At 43.6% G+C, this 20,082-nt stretch overlaps 1 protein-coding gene across 4 annotated transcripts; it reads right to left on the bottom strand.

Moving 5' to 3' along the window:
- Positions 1-5,929: 5,929 nt before the first annotated feature.
- MSANTD3 (Myb/SANT DNA binding domain containing 3) lies at positions 5,930-18,126 on the bottom strand. 4 transcript variants are annotated; one of them, XM_061364747.1, is made up of 4 exons: positions 17,499-18,126; positions 8,840-9,143; positions 8,701-8,746; positions 5,930-6,825 (listed from the first exon to the last, which is right to left on the bottom strand). In XM_061364747.1, exons 2-4 carry the CDS (start codon positions 9,110-9,112, stop codon positions 6,416-6,418), a joined length of 729 nt encoding a protein of 242 aa, XP_061220731.1. In that variant the 5' UTR covers positions 9,113-9,143; positions 17,499-18,126; the 3' UTR covers positions 5,930-6,415. The 4 variants fall into 4 exon arrangements, with proteins under 4 accessions (XP_061220731.1, XP_061220728.1, XP_061220729.1 ...); XM_061364744.1 differs by having other exon boundaries at positions 8,701-9,143; positions 17,499-18,125; XM_061364745.1 differs by having other exon boundaries at positions 8,701-9,143; positions 17,897-18,125.
- Positions 18,127-20,082: the final 1,956 nt, after the last annotated feature.

Here is a 20,082-nt window from a genome sequence, read left to right as displayed (position 1 = left end):
GTTGTACAGCCTACGGCATTTGGCCACTCTGTGCTGGATGAATTTCACGTGCCTTTCCTCAGTGCATAGCATGTGTGTCTGGATAATGCAATCTCAGATAATTGTCCAACTTCAGTGTAATAAAGAGTGAGGTCTAATAACTGGCAGTATTCCTACTTGACACAGCTACTTTTCTTATTGTCAGGCACTTGGAGCTGTGTCTCTGTATGATAGATGTGTCTCAAAGGAAGGAGTATTCAGGGAAGGTGAACGCCATGTGGGGGAACTGTTTGCCATACGTGACATACTGGGACAGCTAAGGGCTGTCTTCACTTCTGACTCGCTCTGAAAACCACACCAGCTTTTTCAATTTGTTCAGTGTTATTAACGTGACTGATGATGCTGTGGGATGCTCAATCCCTTCACCATTACAATAGCAAAATGTTCAGAGACACAGCTAGGACGTTTCTATTTTATTGCTCTTGGTTTAGGCCCAGAAACCTGTCCTCATTTCTATGTGCACTTTCTTTACATAGAAGAGAATCAAGCTGCTTTAAGTAATTCCATTACCAAACAAAACATAAAAATTAAAAGATATCTAAGAAGCAAAGTCCCTTGTAAATCAGCAGCACAGAAGTTAATCTGGGATACTGGAAACAGAGATTGCTGCTTGCTTTCACTGTAAAAATATGTAATTATCCTATTCTTGTAGATGGCAACAAATTGTTTACTTTCTTTTAAACAAATGTACAGAGCTGTCCTCTGTAATGTTTATTAGATTAACAGTCACTGCATATTATCCTATCATCTCATTACTTGGTTTATTTCATTAGCCTGGATGTATTAATTTTAGTACACATTAGTACTTAATTTGCATGGAAACATTTCTGAATATCTAACTAGAGACAGAGTTCAGGAAGAGTGATGATGTGTGGGTTTACAGTCAGCTGCTTTGCGAAGAAACAAAAATAAAGTGAAAAACCAGGCAATTATCTTATGAAAACAACTAAGATGCGTCAGTCTTACAAAACCAGCTTCGAACAACCTGGCTCAAAGCATGAAATCATAGAACTACTTGTGCAAAATGTTATTTTAAGATTCACATGTAATTCCCCTACCCCCCAAGTAACAGTACAGAAATGCGCAGCAGTTTCAATGTCCTCGTGAAAAAAACACCTGAAAATGTGATACTGCATGAACGTGGAGTTGTACAGACTATGTACAACCTGTAGACTGTGACCGTATCAATCCGGAATTAAACTGGCAGCATTATAATGCAAGTGGGGAAGAAGGAAGAGGACACATTGTAAAACGTACCCTAACAATAACCAGCAAAAACAAAAGTCTGCAGAAGAATATTAAAAAACACACCTATGTAATCATACAGATCCTTGGGAGACTGCTAAAATTTGGTATTGGAAAAACACAAAGATAAATGATTATTAAACAAGACTCAGGACAACATCCTCAGCTGCACTGTGTGATGTAACAGAAAAGGGTAGCCCTGAACCACCCTTCTTTCTCTGGCCACAGCAACTTCACCTGCTCTGTGAGGACTGCTACTCTGAGCAATGGCTGGCTCTGTCTTTCTGCCCTGCCTAAACACATCTCTGCAGTGTAGGAAGGAGCATCACTGAGGGGGTTTATGGCAAGCAGCAAGATCCCTTGCTCCTGTGATAGAGCAGTCTGGGTGCTGAAAGAAGTAGGGTAATAGACTACACGATGGATGTGTTATTTCTTTGTCAGTTTGAGGAAATGTGTGTACAAATCTTACACTGAGACTCTTTGACTACATAGAAGGAAGGAACTTTGTCATCAAGAAACCCCAAATGTAACCTCTGCAGAACCCCAAGGATTTATGAATTAGCTCTGGTCCTGATGTGTGACTTTGTGGTCACAGGCTATCCTCCCAGAATTACATGGAGATGGGACAGAGAAAGTGCTTTCCCCTATATAGACCTTTCTCTATACTAACCTTTCTTCGAACTCCTCTAATACATTTCCTAGTCTGTGCACTGAATCCAGAACGTATGGGCAGCTGTGTAGAAAAGGCTAACTAACCACGCTTTCTGTGGAAGGGGAAGATGATGACTGAAGAGCACCCATTTCATGCTCAAATACTGTGATACAGGCATTCTGGGCAAGAGAAAGGAAAGAGCAAAACACATAGCTCTGGCTGAAATTCCCTGCTCATATCGCTGGTTTAAAAAAGGGGGTAAACAGACAGAAGCGAGAAATACAGGAGTGAAAAAATCAATACGAAAGATTATACGAGATAAATAACAAGTTAGATGGTCTCCAAGGAGAGACAACACTTGGAGCCAGGCACATGTCAATTTGGGAAGCATAAAGGAATTTCTCCCTCCTTGCCTAGAAGGTGATAGTTTCTCTTCACAAACACATAGAGGCTGAGAACAATGGCCACTACATGTCTGGTATATATTTTTCATGCAGACTTAAGCAGGGATCATTTTGCCCAGTCCATCTTTTAAGTTCATTCTTGCCAACAACTTGTATAACAAGTCCAGAGAAGAAGAACAGGCATGTTCTTCTTAAAATACTGCTGTATTTTATCTGTGGGAAAATGGTTAACAGGAAAACACAATTATGTGAGAGTATTTGAATGATGTAAGCTAGAAAACAGGGAGAGGAACAAATGGACATACTGTCTGAGATGGTTATATTACATATAAGAAAAATAAAACAAAAGGAAAGATAAATCTTAATACTGGAGGAAATAACTGCAAAAATAATAAATGGTAAAAGCTACATTTCTCAAGTCATTTAAACTCTACCACACCAATCATTTCATAAAGCCTCTAGATGGAGAAGTTAAAGCCTGACAAGGAGACACATTACTTCATCTTGTTGATCTTTTACATTTTTCTGTGTCTATCACCCAACCTTACAGCAAACAAAAGTCAACCACAGATGGGAAAGCAAAAGCCTGTGTCACTAGTAAGTCATCCATCACCTGTACCACAAAAGCATCTTGTATTGTTTATTTTAGGTGTGACATTCCCATTCTTCCTTTACTTATGTACTGATCATTCTTTCATGTCTTCATCTTGGCTCTGATTTTCTTCCTGTGATCTTCTTTCTTTCAAATACAAGCTGAATTAAAAGGGTCTATTGTTCAGCATAAGAACTGTAACTTTTGGTCTCAGAATAAGAATATATACCAAAATGCAAGGCATTGTCCACTTAGTACAGTCTGAAAACATGCACATTAAAAATTATTTTTCAATAAAAAAATAAAACAATCTTTTATGAGCAACTTTCAGGAGTCAAAACTACCTTTATCTCACATCTAATGAGATTCTTCCTGGACTATTTCATACCTTCTCACAGAGCTACCTACCCACACAGTCTGTTTTTGCTCTCTTCACAGTGCTGAAATTGTCTCTGTTCATCAGTTTTTGATACCTCAACATTGATGGTTTCAATTTCATAGCTTCAAGTTACTTTCACTTAGAAGCAGTGTGGAAGAAATTCCATCATTAGTTAAGACAAATGTCTTTCCTTTTTTTCTGGATGGTGCTTCAACAATTGTCATAAGCACTCAAACAACTGACTCATCTTCCAGACCACAGAATGCAACTTTAGAACAAAAAGGTCCTCACTCCGGTTTACTTCTTTTTATTTGCCTCTACTGTTACTAAACCTTCCAGTAGTGTTTCCATTCAGCAGGAAAAAAGTGTCCATAATGACATCCTTTTTTGGAAGTCCTATGCTTCCTTCATGCAGCCAGTTTATACGAAAACTGAGTTTGCTGTCAAAAAGATCTGTCTTCATATTTCATACATGGCCTATTTTTCTGATCTTGCTGCAGCTCCATGACTTTTTTTCTCTGTCATATAAAATAAGTTGTAATAAATCATTGCAACTGCTGGTGTTAGCATGTTGAAGGGAACAACCCTCCAACAGTGTCAACCACAGTGAGTACTGCTGTTGATAACGGCAGTGCTTGCAAAGATGAATCACCAGCAGGAAAAGCAGTTCAAAAAAGAAACACAGGGAGGAAAAAACCCAACCCAAACCCAAACCCCAATACCAAAAGAAACTCGCTCCATCAGAAAGAACATCCAGGGAAAAGATGGGAGTGTAATTGGGAATAAAGGCTTTGTAGTATACTCCAGTCTGAATATGTTTCTTGTGGTATGGACTTGCTCACATGAATCATGATCTGAAAATACTTTATTGAATAATGGGATACTCAGGTTTTTTAATTAACATTTTTGTTCATTTTTCTCACTGCTTCAAATGGTTGTTGTATACCTTCCTGTAAAACAGCCTTTCACACATCATAATTTCTTACTCTGGGGAGTTCTGTATTTCATGTTTTCTTAACCCTTGCCCCACTAGACTAAATGATTGTCTGGGGAAGGATTATCTTTATTTGTGCTTTCCTACCATCTACTATTCTGGGCCCCCAAACTTTGTGGGGACCTTCATGTGAATGTTTTCATATAAATCATGTAAGGTCCAACCAAACGAGCCTTGACATGCTCGAGAAGTGGGCCAATGCCAACCTCATGAAGTTCAACAAAGTCAAATGCAAGGTCCTACACCTGGGTCGGAGCAATCCCAGGCACAGCTACACGTTGGCCAGAAAAGAGATTCAGAGCAGCACTGTGGGGAAGGACTTGGTGGTGTTGGTCAATGAGAAAATGAGCATGAGCTGGCTTCAGTGTGCACTTGCAGCCCAGAAAACCAACTGCATCCTGGGCTGCATCAAAAGGAGTGTGACCAGCAGGTCAAAGGAGGTGATCCTCCCCCTCTACTCTGCTCTCATAAGACCTCACTTGCAAACTGCGTGCAGTTCCAGTGTCCTCAACATAAAAAGGACATGGAACTGGTGGAGCAAGTCCAGAGGAGGGCCACAAGGATGATCAGGGGGCTGGAGCACCTCCTATATGAAGACAGGCTGAGAAAGTTAGGGGTGGTCAGCCTGGAGAACAGAAGGCTGCCTGACCTGATAGCAGCCTTCCAGTATCTGAATGGGGCCTACAAGGGTGCTGGTGAGGGACTCTTCATTAGGGACTGTGGTGATAGGACAAAGAGGAATGGGTTTAAACTTAAACAGAGGAAGTACAGGCTAGATACAGGGAAGTTCTTTACTGTGAGGGTGGTGAGGCACTGGAATGGGTTGCCCAAGGAAGCTGTGAACGCTCCATCACTGGCAGTGTTCAAGGCCAAGCTGGATGGAGTCTTGGGTGACATGATTTACTGTGTGGTGTCACAGTCAATGGCAGGGGGTTGGAACTAGATGATTTCAAGGTCCTTTCCAACCCTAACTATTCTATGATCCTATGTCTATCACCCCTTACTGACAGCAAAGGCAAGAAACACAGCACTGTTAACACGCAGAACAGAACAAAATAGAATGGTGCTCCAAGACAGGAATGATTCCCTTGAACTGCTTCCCACCCCATGTGAAGGAAAAGAGGGAGAGTCTTAGTCTTTTCTTCCAGCTAGGGAGAGGTTGGAATACTCAAGGAAGCTGCTATGCCATCAAGTACTGCAAAGGGACACAGAGGGAGACTTTGTCAATGGACTGGCTGGTTCACTACATTTGAAGAGCTTTATGAATCGTTAGAAAGCTCTTGTCCTCAGAATGACTCCAGGTTGAAAGCACACAGCACTGGCAGCAGCATGAGACTCCTAGTTTGGTATCCTACTTGAATACAGGATGGGCCTGGAAAAGAAAGGACAAGCACAATGGCTTTTGAGGAAGAATTCACCTTCTTTCCAACTTCTTATGGGTCAAGGCTCAACCAACTGGAGGGCCAGTCTACAACCATTCTCTCAATCAGCCAGCCAGATTGAAAATCTACTGTTCTTCATAAGCAAAAGGGCTCATTGGTCCTTTTGCTACTTACTTCATTTTCATATCTTCTAGGAAGAATAAGTTATGAATTGTATTAACTAGTTTGTTGGGGGGGGGGGGTTCCTAAGCCCCAGCATAACAATCCAGCCAATATCTGTCAATCATCTTTTGTCTCAATAGCAGAGGAACTCCAACCTTTGTCTTCGTTTGGGAAATGGTAGACAGGAAGAGACAGAAAACAAAATAAACACTATAACCTCATGTTTAAAGCTGTTACATTTTCTCAGGAACACCCAATGTAAGCATACCTAGATTACCTTAAATTTCAAAAGTATGTTATGGTATTCTGAGAGGGGAAAATCTGTTGACAGTTTAGAACACTCTGCGTGTCTGACGGTTAAACAAATCAGAACTACCTACAAATGAACAATTTAGTTTTCCCCTTGGTGGACTCTACCACTGTTTCTCTAAACATTAAGAGTCAAAGTGTGCTCACTATCAGCCAGGAAGCTACCCTGTCACTCACTGTACATTCACATTAAAAAACCCTCTTTCCAGTGTGCATTACTCATTAATGTGCTCAGACTGACTCTGCCTCTTTATGTTCTAAGGTGAATTAGGGAAGGGTCTGTTAAAAGATGATACAGGCCATTCTTTTGTGATGGTCTGCAGTTTTCTCTCCCAATACATTTTCTTTTTATTTAGCACTTCCATTTTTATCCTGTGTTCTTCTTCAGCCATCTCACACTCTCTTTCTATTTGCTGTATTTTTGCCACATGAACTTCATTCATTTGGATTAACTGTAGTTGCAAAATTGACATTTGCTGATGATGTTCTTCCTCATGCATCTTTTTCAGAGCACTTTCCTGAGATGCTTTACTTCTGTAGTTCTTATCTGCTGCTATTCTGACATCAGAACACGAAGGCTCAGATTGGGAGGTACCTTCACATACTGGGAAATGTACCAGCTCTTTGTCTTCATCACAAAGTTCTCTATTTGAGACAACAAATGACTCTGCAAAACAGAAGAGGAAAAAGCATTTTAGTATTCCCTCCTCCCTCAAGAAACACAAACCTGTGACAGCATAGTTATTGGTATATGCATCTAAACTTAGTGCTTCTGTGCCATAGTACAGGAGCCACTACATAATGCAGTTCTGTTACAGAATATTAAGGGCATAGAGGTCTGAACTGAACCACTCCGGGCTCTGTTGACAGACCTCCATCTATGGCTGTAACAGGAGCTCAGAACACTAAAGTGAACATAGACATTTATAAGTGAACGCCTAAATTTAGGTGGCTGAGCCTGGAGCTGAAGCTTAAGGCAGCTGTTTAAGCTAAATCTGTGAGTGACTCAGATGTTTTATGAAAGATCTTGAGTGTCAGGTAAAGAACTGTATCAACATGAACAGCAAGAGGCTGAGGAAATATGAGTAAGAATACTACATATTCCTTATCAGTACCGCACACGTTGCAAACTCAGTGGTGAATACTTTTAGGAAAAAATTACACTTTTCTAACTTTGTGACAGTTCTACCAATTCTTCTGAGATAAAAGAAACAACTCATGGAATAAAAAAGTTACCACTGCCAATAAGGGTCTCAAAATACATTCCTTTACAAATCCTGATGGCTACTTACAGTAAATACAATTAGGAAAGGGATGTTGTAAGAAAGTTATCTACCGATGTAGTTACTGTTGTCCTTAGAGCAAAGACAGTCTTCTTGTGCGATCCTGACATAATAAAGTTTGTGAGAAACCACTGTAGCCACCCTCCCTTTCTGGTTTTGGATTATTCCTTCTCTGTGTGCTTGCTGAGCAAAGAAGAATGTAGTGCTGACCTTTTGTAGAAAGGCCATTCTCCAATGTGGACTGCAGTGTGAAATACGGCTCTACATATTCTAAAAGTCCTGGAAAACAAAGGAAGGAAGATCTACAGGGAGTTCAGGGTGTATCATCCACCTGCCCTCGATGCAGGTGAGGCTGTGCGGCGCGGCCGGCGGGCTGCTGGTGGGGCTGGGCAGGAGCGGGGCCGTCGTGCTGCCGGCATGCCTGCTCTAAAGGCGGACCGGCTCAGCACCACACTTCACCCACTGCGCCCAGCACACGGATGGCTGCGTCCCCGCCGCGGCGCAGCTCATCCTGGCCGCCCTGTGAGTACCGCAGTCCTGTCTGCCTGCGGGGAGCAGAGAGCCCCTGCCACGCCACCTGGAGCCTGGAACCTGGAACCTGGCTTCTCGCTTCCCCGGGGCAAGGAAATACCGGAGTCGGGTGGTCCTTTGTTGTTTCCCTGTCGAAGGGAGATGCAGTGCAAGTCTGATGAGGACTGGCTGAAGGAACTGGGGTTGTTTAGTCTGGAGAACGCTTAGGGAGGACTATCGCCCTCTGCAACTACCTGAAAGGAGACTGTAGTAAGGTGGCGGTGAGTCTCTTCTCCCAAATAACAAGAGATAGAATAAGAGGTAAGGCCTCAAGCTGTGCTGGGGGAGGTTTAGATTGGATATTAGGAAAAATTTCTCTACTGAAAAAGGTGTTCAGGCATTGGAACAGGCTGCGTTCAAAAACCAGTGTAGATAATGCCCATAGCAACATAGTTTAGTGGCGGCTTTGGAAGTGCTGGGGGAATGGTTGGGCCTGATGATCTTAAAGGTCATTTCCAATCTAGTTGATTCTGTATGTCAAAAACTGATGAAAAAGAATTAAGTAAAACCTCACTTTAACTCCTGGGGGCCTAGGGAAATACACAGTCTTATAAAATCATAGCTCTGAAATTACTTTTCTATAACCAGCAGTTGCAGCTAAGTGGAGAGATTTAGACTGCTGAAAGCAAATCCATGGCAAAATCACACAGAAAACAATACTACTTGTAACATTACAGTAACATTTATACCTTGACTAGAAGCATCAGGCTGATATTCAGAATCTTCTGGTGGGCTCTGCAAAAAGTACATTTGCTCAGGCATTATGCTGGCAATCTTCTCTTTCCCTATGATGTGAGAACTTATAAGTGGACTAACACTTCTTTTTACCTTCTCCCGCCTTTCATGTGCCATTATCTTTTTTGTCCGTGCCTTGATATTTTCCCAGCATTTCTTTAACTGTTTGAAGTCTCGCAGTGATACACTGGGTTGCGAATTATATTCATGAGCTAGTGCTTGCCAGGTACGTTGCTTCAGAGCAATAGTTCTTGCATCACTTTTTTTACACTCAAGCACGTATTTGTATTTTTCAACTAATGCAAGCAGCACACTCTTCTCCACTTCTGAGAAGTATTTAGCAGGCTTTATTATTTCGTTTTGCATTTTCTATTGTTTCTCCAAGAAGCCAAAAATCCTATGAAAACAAGGTTGAAAGCAAAAAACAAATAAATTAGACAGGTTACAGTATCAGGAAACTGTGTTTCAGCAAATAACACCTAAACATAGCTTCTGCTCCTAACACACTTCATTTTCTAGAATAGTTTGTGAGTAGTTCTAGAGAACATAATGAAGTATTTAGGTAAGACATAGTGTAATTATAAGCTATTTTCTATTACCAGTTTAGAAGCTACACAGTCAGAGTATACCATAATGAGAAGCTTCTTTTTTGTTACAATTTATCTTGATACCACATACACAGTACCCAATTTAATTAGTAACTTGTTTTTAATAACTTGTGTTCCTGCTCATTGCACTTTGTTACAGAGTTCTTGAAGCCCTGAACTGTGGAACAAGTTCTGAAATCCATCACTTTATAGCTTCAGGTTTAAGTCTGAAGCCACCTTCAGCATGTGTGTGTTTCCTTTAGTACAGAAAGGACCCTCTTCTGCCCTTGCTGACTGCATATAACTTCTCCCCTCCCTCTACAGTATTTGAAAGTTGTATGAGAAACGATAGTAGGAAGTTCTATTTTTAAAGACTCCTGTTGGTTTGGTTCTCCCTTGTGCTCAGCCCTCCGTGACTGACGTGCAGTAGGCAGCAAGATCTTGACCGGTTGCAAGAAGACATGAATTAATTACAGAAACTAACCACTCTGAAGGTACAGGTCCTTCGCCCTTCGCTGCTGACTCAGTGTGTGGCACTCTTCCTTATGCTTGCGCTGCTGGTCCCTCTCAGGAATGCACAACCAGGCTAAAAAGAGTTCTGGCCTCACTCAATACAGCCACTTCCATATTACTTACACCATGTTAACAACTGCATAAGTCCCAGTTTTATTCAGTCAGTAAGAAAAGGGTAGCTGATATCTGGGAATTCTCAGGGGGGAAAAAAAAAAAAGAAAAAAAAAAGAAAAGGAGTGCTTCCTTGAATTATTAACACATCACTGTGCTGTAAAATGTATCTTTTCTTCTATCTTTCCACAATTCTTTCCCCATTCCATCTTACTGTAACTGTGTATCCCCAATTACTTTCACATTTTGTACAGCAACTTCTGGATAATTATGTAGAAAATGGGGAAAAGCAAAGCTGTCTCAGGTCATATTTCTTCTGGTTTTAATCATAAAACTCAGAGATGAAACATAGGTGGTAACTGGACCATAATCCTTACAGTCTAGGACTCTCCCAAAAAGAATTTTCCCAAAATGTATTTTGCCCATTGTTTCTACTACTTCCCTCACAACACTACTTGAAGATGCAACAGATATCACTATGAAATTTCCTCTTTCCAGTATTATTTTTTACTTAACTCCACTGCACTATCACTGTCTTCATACCATCCTTGTAATTCCTCTCCTCCTAACATCTTGATACTTACAGTTATTTTCACTTGTTTGTGTGAAAGTGACTACCTATATTTACAAAGAAAGCTGACATCAAAATGAGAACCCAACTCTGACATATAAGAACAGGAGCTTTCTCAAGTAGCCCATAACATGTGACATAACCCCAGCAAAACAAAGGAGTCAAAGAATAGAGGAGGCAGTAGGACAAAGTCCAGAATAGCAAAACTGTAACAAAGTGAATAGAAGTAAGTAATAGTCTGAGTTTAATTAATTATGTTAAGTCAGTAGCAGTAGCTAAGTTGTACCCCTACTGAAAAAGCAGCAAACACTAAGTTTGTACTTTCTGTCACTGCTCAACTAGGTGATCACCAGTCATCATGTACTGACCGGACAGCAGCACCTGTGCAGTTCCTGGTTAGTCACAGTTCTGTTGTCTCTTACCAAATGCAGGTGTCATGAGGATATGGAAGAGCTGGGATCAGCAGACAGGATTTATGGGCAAAGGGAAAGATTCATAGAAAACCAGAGTTTATTATCTGCAGTGTTTACAGAACAGCTTGCTTATTTTCTTACAAGAAAGAAAAAGCTGGAAGAAGGAAAAGAGCTGGGTCCCTGTGGAAGGAAATAGCTCTCTGATCAAGCATTTCCTCCGTCACACTGTATCGAGTTATTTATTATCCTCTGTGAAAACTTAGTCACCTCACATACTGGTGGCAGGAATTCTTAAACACCTATAATATCACAGAACAAAGTAAGTGTATGTAAAAAACTTGAAAGTCACACATACCAATCATTATAACGTCTAGGTCTAACAGAAGAGAACATCTACTTCAGAAATTCCTTAAATAGAAAAATAAATATTCAAGCTAGGCAAAAAAGTCAGAAAATGGACATCCTAACAAGAGATGATGAAAACCAGTAACTTTGCTCAATGAAACAGCTCTCAAAACATGCAAAATAGGAGAGACCTATAATGAAATAGACTCTATTTAGTAATCTATTTCACCATTGTATGGTAAATGTACTTATTGTACCATTCCAAACCATTGAGCTGCTTTGGACAGCTGCTGAAACGAATTTTTTTTTTACTGAATACTGATGGTTCAACCTGTCTTAACAGGTTTCACTGACGAACAGGATGAAAAGCAGTCCCACCAGCACGTCATAAGGTTCAATAGCTTATGACCCTGAAAAAACAGGATCAGAGACTCCATGCAATCAGAAATGGCTGATTCTGCCTTCTGCTGATGCATGTAAATCTTATTTCTAGCTTTGAAAAGGGGTGAGAATCTACAACCAAAAATCATTATGTTTGTGAAAAATTCCTTTAATTAGAAGAAAAACACATTTTCAAGAACTTTGGAGACTAAGTTCAAAAAGGTAAACAATGAGACAAGGAGGCACAAAAGCACAAAATGTGATCAGTTCTAAGTAAGTTAAGTCTGATGGCTTTGTAATGGAAAATAACTGTGGTGCTTGAAGGTAGCTGACTTAGTTTTAGGTCCTTAGGACCTTAGTACAAAAAGTGTAAGAAAAGCAGAATAGAAAAACAGGACCTGGGGATGGGGAATATCTGGGACTAGCAAATGTCCAGGATGGGCACAGTTAAACTAACTGATAAGTAGAAGGACAGGATGATTGCTATGCCTGTAATGTTAGTTAAGGTGGTGCTTCAATGGCTGCCAGAAGTTATGAAGACTGTTGGAAGAAGTAAACAGCCCTCAAAGACCACCATCACATTTTTGGGCACATGTGGGAAACTTTCTGGAAAATGATGTAATTCATGTGTAGCCTCATGAATATGTATGTCTGCCCAGTGACTATATAAGGATGGCCTGTGTAGCAATACGGTGATACACGTCAGGAGAAGCTATCTCCCATGCCTCCCGGTGCCACAATAAAGAATACCTGCTTGTCAACTTGAAACTTTGTTGGCGAGTTTGTTCCTGGAGTTTTCTCCAAATCAACAATCATACTGGGAATTCTGGATTTGAGGTGCTAAATATTTAGTTAACCAGACTGACAGAGATCAAGTGATACCAGTAAATATTTGAAGCATTTCCAAATATGACTTTATATATATTTACAACCTATGTACTAGGAGAAAAGCTCATCTTTCACGGATGGAGCCACATCAAACCCTTAAGTATCACCTTCACATCACACTATCATTTATTGCTATTATTGTTACTGTGGTATAGTGAAAGACTGATCTGAAATCAGATTCCATTTTCCATTTTCTCAAAGACTGGTATGAGAAGCTGAGATGGAATTCCACCAATCCATTGTCTCAGAGATGGGTGTGAGGAGCTGAAATGGGACTTCACCATCCATTGCCTGAGGGATGAGTGGGAAAGAGCTAAGACTCTTGTCCACTGGTGTGAAGAACTGTCCATTATCCCACACAAGTTGAATTGTCCGTTATCCCACATGCAGTTGAAGAGCTGGCTGCAAGACCAGGGAAACTGGTCCACCAGAAATACGTAATATATGACATGAAGAAGAGAGGTACTCCCCTCAACTCATTATAAAAGGGGCAAAAGATAATCATGAAGAGGAGTCATTGCCATGAGGATGACTCCGGAAGGACACCTCCATGAGGACACCCACCTCCAAAGACTACTACAGACTCTTTGGGGACACTCTGCTCCACCAGTGACTACAAACCCTGCAGAACTCCCATCACCTACAATGACGGTTCCCTGGAATACCACTGAACCCACAGTGGTGACGCTCTCCCTCTGCACCCCAAATTCTTGCTTCATATCCATCCTTTTTCCAACCTGTCCTATCACTATCCCCTTTTTACAATAATTTCCCTTTTTTATAATAATTGTCTTTTTGCAATAAACCAACTCAACAATTACCATACTAGACCTCGTTTGAGTCTTAATTTCACTCTTGGGATCATGAACTGAAACAGAGTCTGGCACTGCAGTTTTCTCTAATTGGACCCTGACAGGTATCATCTGAGATCCCAATTCGTAAGATTAAATACTGTACATTTAAGAACAGAAATGTAGATCCTACTCTGACAAGAATACAATATATCAGTCTTTCCTTCCCCCACATTCCTAACAATTTTTTTTCCTACACATACAACACTGTACATGTGTCTTTTCCATAAAAAAGCCAAGACTCTGACACGGGATGCATAAAAGAATTCAAGAACAAGTGAAAGCAGTTTAATGCACTTACTGCACAGAGGAAATGAGTTCTTGAAGATGTTTTTCAAGCTCTTACATGCTTAGCCTGCTTGCTTCAATACATTAATTACATTATTCTCAATTGGTGCACAGAAAGCACTCTGAGATGCCAGCGAACTTAGACTACTGAAAAGTTGCAGCAAAACACCACCATGTATTTATATTCACTTCTTTCTCTTTATACATATCAATCACCTTCTCCTACGCGGAATATGAGAAAGGACTCTCATAAAGCTACTCACCTCGGTCATTTGCCGAGGTAAGCGGCTCCAGAGAGGAGACTTCAACCCTGGAATGAGGGGAAACACCGCTTCCAGGAGCCTCAATTCTGAGCAGCGAGAGCTACCGAGGGAGCCTCAAGCCCTCCACGAGCCTTGCCCAGGTGCTGGCAGCTCTGCTGAGGTGAGCAGGGACTCACAGGGAGCGGTGCCAGGAGGTGGTGTGGCCCAGACCACGGAGAGCAGGGCAGGCAAGGTGTGGCAGTCAGGGAGCCACAGACCAGTCACACCTCTGTGTAGGGCAGGGTCTTGGAGCAGATTCTCCTGGAAGGCATGTGAAGGTGCTTGGTGACAGCCAGCATGGCTTCACTAAGGGGAAATCCTGCCTGACCAATCTGGTGGCCTTCTATGATGGGGCTACAGAACTGATGGACAGGGTATAGCAGTTGATGTCATCTGCCTGGACTTATGTAAATTGTTTGACACTGTCCCACATGACATCCTTGTCTCTAAACTGGAGAGACATCAACTTGATAGATGGATGACTCGGTGGATATAGAACTGGCTGGATGGCCACACACAAAGAGTTGTGGTCAATGGCTCAATGTCCAGCTGGAGACCAGTAACGAGTGGTGTCCCTCAGGGATCAGTGTTGAGACCGGTCTTGTTTAACATCTTCGTCGCTGACATGGACAGTGGGATTGAGTGTGCCCTCAGCAAGTTTGCCGATGACACCAAGCTGTGTGGTTCGGTTGATATGCTGGAGGGAAGGAATGCCATCCAGAGGGACCTTGACACGCTTGTGAGGTGGGCTGATGCCAACCTCATGAAGTTTAACCATGCCAACTGCAAGGTCCTACACCCGGGTCGGAGAGATCCCAGGCACAGCTACAGGTTGGGCAGAGAAGAGATTCAGAGCAGCCTTGCAGGGAAGGACTTGGGGGTGTTGGTCGATGAAAAAATGAACATGAGCCGGCTTCAGTGTGCACTCACAGCCCAGAAAGCCAGCCACATCCTGGGCTGCATCAAAAGGAGCGTGACCAGCAGCTCAAAGGAGGTGATCCTGCCCCTTTACTCTGCTCTCGTGAGACCTCACTTGGAGTATTGTGTGCAGTTCTGGTGTCCTCAACATAAAAAGGACATGGAACTGTTGGAACAAGTCCAGAGGAGTGCCACGAGGACGATCAGGGGACTGGAGCACCTCCCGTATGAAGATAGGCTGAGAAAGTTGGGACTGTTCAGCCTGGAGAAGAGAAGGCTGCGAGGAGACCTCATAGCAGCCTTCCAGTGTCTGAATGGGGCCTATAGGAATGCTGGGGAGGGACTCTTCATCAGGGACTGTAGCAACAGGAAAAGGGGGAAATGGGTTTTAACTAAAAGAGGTGATGTTCAGGTTGGATATAAGGAAGACGTTCTTTACTGTGACGGTGGTGAGGCACTGGAATGGGTTGCCCAGGGAAGCTGTGAATGCTCCATCCCTGGTGGTGTTCAAGACCAGGCTGGACAGAGCCTTGGGTGATATGGTTTAGTGCGAGGTGTCCCTGTCCATGGCAGGGGGGCTGGAACTTGATGATCTCAAGGTCCTTTCCAACCCTAACTGTTCGATGATTCTATCTTAAAGTCCTTTCTAACTCAAACCATTTTATGATTCTAAGCCCAAACAATTTCCAGTTTAAGGCTAAAAGAACCTTCCATGACATATGCTCAGGATACAATTCAGTATGTAGGAAGCTGTGATGAAATCAAAGTTCAGTGTGTATCAATTATACAGGAAACAGGATTGATTTGGGAATGTGTAGGCACATGAGAACAGTTGCATAGTAAATTTTAAGAAATAAAGAATGGAAGGCTTCTCCCACTCTTACAGGTGCCCAAGCTCTAAGATATGCACAGTAAGAAAGTATCCCAAATATCTTCTCCTGGCATAGCTCAATTCACAACTTGCCTTATAACAAATCACTGTCCAAAGTACTTGCTCTCTTGCACAAACCCTTACTGCTTTAAAATAATAACAATATCTCTCAATTTCTCATTTTTACTTTGAAATGTTGTGTGGTGTTCTTCTTTTAAAGAGTGCAAGGGATGTGCTGTGGTCTGCTGGAAAAATATCTTTGAAAAAAATGACACAAGTGAAGCAGAGCACATGCTCATAGCTGTGTATACGTATGTGTTTTTTGCTTGCACACACCTAAACATGCACCTAAACTCGAACCAGTTGCAAAGAAGTCCATGTAGGGAAAAAACCAAATCACTTCAGATGGGCATGTGTGAGCATTTTCAGTCCCTGAAGTATTTTTTAGGCATAAGAAATGCAAAGAGGAAGTTATGATGGAAGACTTAACCTAAATGTGAAGGTCACACTAACTGAACCCAGAGAAAATAGTTTGCTAGCAAACTGGGGTGACTTATGGTGTGAAAGCAGAATTAATTTACCAATGGCAAAAGGATTAGTACAAGAATTAGTTAAGGATTGGGGGGGGAAAAAAGAAAAGATTTCTTTATCTAACTTAAACTGCAGATTAAGCTTTAAGCATAGTCAGTAGTAGCAGCACTAAAAATCATCATTCTGCCCTTTACATCCTGTGTTTGAGGGTGGAAAAAAGACATGGAAATGCAGTGACCCAAACCAGTCACAACAACAGGTTTATATTTCGTTTGAATGCTAGAACCAGCAGTAAACAGTGCTCTCCCTCCTCAAATGTTAGGTTTTCCTCACAGAGCTTCCATCAGAGCATTCCAGGCCTGACCCTGTCTACCTCGAGACTCGAAATCACTAGGTAATTAGGTCCATATTACAAGTATGAATGGGATCTATATGGCAATTGTGTTACATATAATCAGATAAAACCCCTCACAAACCTCTTTGGATGTTTTCCACTCCCTCTGTTTTAATATAAATTAATAGTTACCATGCATCATCCAGCAAATGAACAAAATAATCTAATAGCAAAAAAAATCACAGTACTTCGCTTTAATTTCTCCTGGCAAATTTCACGGACACACACAGGCAAATGTATTTTTTAAAGGTACGTATAATATTACATTATATATACACGCATGTAGCTATATTTTAAGCGGGTCGTCTCGCTGCCGATGGAGGACATCCAAAGCAGTTTGTGCAGAGAAAGGTAATGGAGGCAGGTTGTTATTTGCAACGATTGTCTGAAATTGATCAAAAATAGGTATAAACTGGAATCCTACCAGACTCTCCTGCACCCGAACTTCTCCCACATTAACTCGAGCTGGGTTCTATTTCCTCGCTAGCTCCTCCTGAACGAGAAAGCAGAGCAGGTCCCGGCTCCACAAAGGCGGCCGCTCCTCCCAGGGCGGGCATGCAGGCTGCGGCGCGGGCTCAGGGACATCTGCCGCGGCAGGGGAACGGCCGGCGGCCCCGCTAAGTCCCGGCGACCGCGGAGCGGGGACAACCCCACCCTGCAGCACCCGCCTCCTCCGTGCTCCGAACAAAGCGCCGCCGAGAGCTGCTACCGCCGGCTCGGATCGGCTCCGTTCAGCCTCCCCCCTCTCCTTTCCTCCCCCCGCTGGCGGCCGGGCCTGCCTGCCTCACCTCCTCGCTGGCAGGTCGCTGGCACTCCGTCAGCTCCCCGCAAACCCCGCGATGGATTTCCGCCTCTCCAGAGCACAGGCGGTGCGGCACTGGCCTGTCCCGCCGTGCCGCGGGGAGGAACGGCCCCGGGAGACCCTGTGCCCCCAGGTACAGCGGCGCTGGCCAGCGGGGTGTGTGGCTGGTGTGGGGTGCGTGCTCTGGGGAGCGATGTGCGATCACCCGGCAGCCGCCAGGAAGGGGCTGGGCAGCCCCGTCTGCACCTGACGGGGCCCGCGGGCGGAGCTCTTGGGCCGCACGTCGCTAGCACGGCACCCCACACCCCCTAGTGCGGAGCGAGTGGGGATCTCTGACCGCGCCCGTCCCGGTGCGGAGGCAGAAGACGCCAGATCGGGCTTTACCTCCGACAGTGCCCGCCGGAGCGTGAGCGCCAGCGCCCCCAGTGGCACATGGGGCTCGTGGAGGCGAGTCGCGGGTGCCGCGCTGAGGGGTCGCTCCTCCGCCCCCTCCTTCCTTCCGAGCTCCCGGTTCTTGCTGCCGTCCCGTTCCCCGGGCCTGGGCTCTCGAGTCCCTTCCGCGCCGTGCGTGACGCAGTTCCTGCCCGCCCGGTGCGCCCCGGGCGCCGCTGCCGGCGGCGGGTGGGCGTGCGGGCTGTCCCTGAGCCCCTCACCTCCGGGGGTGCCTGAGGAGAAACGGGGAGCCGCGGGCTGGCGGTAAGGGGCCAGTGCGGTGGCGGCGTGAGGGGGAGCAGCGGTGGCCGCTGGGTGCTGGCTCCGTTTGGCTGCTGCCCGCTGCAGGGCTGGGGTGAGCCGGGTGCTGCCGCATCGGCCCCTCTCTTCTCCCCAGTTCCTTGCCCAAGCAGGTGCTCGTCCCCTCCGCGGCAGAGCTGACCGGGTCGGTAAGGCCGGTGCCTGCGGCGTGCTGGGCCAGCTCCAAGGGTGGGACAGGGGCCGAGGCGCTTCTTCAGAGCTTGTATTCTCGGGGTGGAGTTCGAGTGTAGTTGTGCCCTTCTTCCCCCCCCGACCCTGCCCCACTCCAGGGTGGGAGCGTTCTTTTCTTCACAGCCCTCATCGTGTTCGGTTTCCAAAGGCGCACTTTGGGCTCTGCATGCCTGGCTGTATGTCATCCGTTCCAGCCCATGCTCCGCGCCTTTCAATCCCAGGAAAGAAGGGGGAAGCTTGAAATAGTTCCGAATAGTTTTATCTCGGGGCATGTGCAATCTTCTGGTGGCTTTGTCTTCCTTGAGGGGAAACCTTATGGGTACAAATTGGAGCACAAGAGGTTCCACTTAAACCTGAGAAGAAACTTCTTCTCAGTGAGGGTGACGGAACACTGGAACAGGCTGCCCAGGGAGGTTGTGGAATCTCCTTCTTTGGAGACATTCAAGACCCGCCTGGACACGTTCCTGTGTAACCTTATCTAGGTGTTCCTGCTCCGGCAGGGGGATTGGACTAGATGATCTTTTGAGGTCCCTTCCAATCTCTAACCTACTGTGATACTGTGATACTGTGTGAAACTCTGGGAGAAGAATTGTTTCTTCCGTGTTGTATTTTCCCTCTAAGTGAAAAACATGATAGTTAGCCTGGAGATTTAAACATTAAATGTAACTGTGAGGCACAAATTAAAATTGGCATAGACATGACCCTTAAATAGGTGAAGCAAGAATATGAATGGTTTTCTGAAGTTAAAACAATAGCTTGCAATCCTTTTTTCTATTTTCCTAGGGTTGCCTCATCATCTAAAGATCAAATATGGACACTAATGCTGAGATAAAGAAGCAAGTAAACCCCTTTTACTGCAATGTAAGTATTCCTCACTGAAAATTGTAATTAATACAAAGTAATTTTGGTAGAACAAAGTTAGACTAAATCAAGTGTGAACTTTATTATTATTATTCCTTGAACAAAATTGAGAAATAGCACTAGAGTTGATCTCACTTTGCTTTTTACTTGGATGTGTGCCAGGAACTAACTAACTAAATGGAAATGTTACTATTATGTTTCTAAATAAAGGTGTTATTTTGAAGTAGAAGATTAAACTGCAGCTCCTGGTCAGGGAAAAATTAATATCGTAATTTATGATCCTGGGTTTATCACTGTTGTTTTGAGCATCTTGGGGTGTTTTTAGAGGAGGAGAAAATATTTGGACTGCCTTTGTTAATTCACATAAATTTAAACCTAATCTGCTCCTGTTCTGAACCAGCCCAGGCATAAACCAGCTGCGATAGAAAACTTCACATGCGTGTGAGTGAGGCAGGCCCCAAACTAATCAGAGTAAGTGTGTTAGTCTGGATGCAGCACTAAGGAGAACTGGCTCATCGCAGGCTGATGTACTGGTGTGTTACAATTATGCTGTGCCCCTGGTTCAGATTTGGTTGATAGTGTGTGAGGAAGATCTTGGATATATTTTTACTTATCAACACAAAAATATGCTATAAGAGAGCCGCAGGGTTCTGGAGACTCTGAGATTTTTGTGTGATGTGGAGATTCCTTTTTATTCCACTGTGTTGGAGCCTCGTAGAGAAAAGTTCTAGAAGCTGCTTTAGTTTGTCTTTGGAGGAACAGTACTTTTTAGAATTTACGTATAC

Source organism: Neopsephotus bourkii, unplaced genomic scaffold (assembly GCF_033783945.1).
Source record: "Neopsephotus bourkii isolate Nb327-2 ecotype Australia unplaced genomic scaffold, CSIRO-AGI_Nbou_v1 NB_1248, whole genome shotgun sequence".
Classification (NCBI taxonomy): Eukaryota; Metazoa; Chordata; class Aves; order Psittaciformes; family Psittacidae; genus Neopsephotus; species Neopsephotus bourkii.
The sequence above is the reverse complement of the archived record's forward strand: the minus strand, read 5'-3'. Positions and strand labels throughout refer to the sequence as shown.

Bases quoted from the DNA above. Each gene is read 5' to 3' on its own strand.
- MSANTD3 (XM_061364744.1), bottom strand. From the start codon at position 9,112: ATGCAAAACGAAATAATAAAGCCTGCTAAATACTTCTCAGAAGTGGAG. The intron at 6,826-8,700 runs GTATAAATGTTA...TCTGTTTTGCAG, and splicing joins GCCTGATGCTTCTAGTCAAG to AGTCATTTGTTGTCTCAAAT.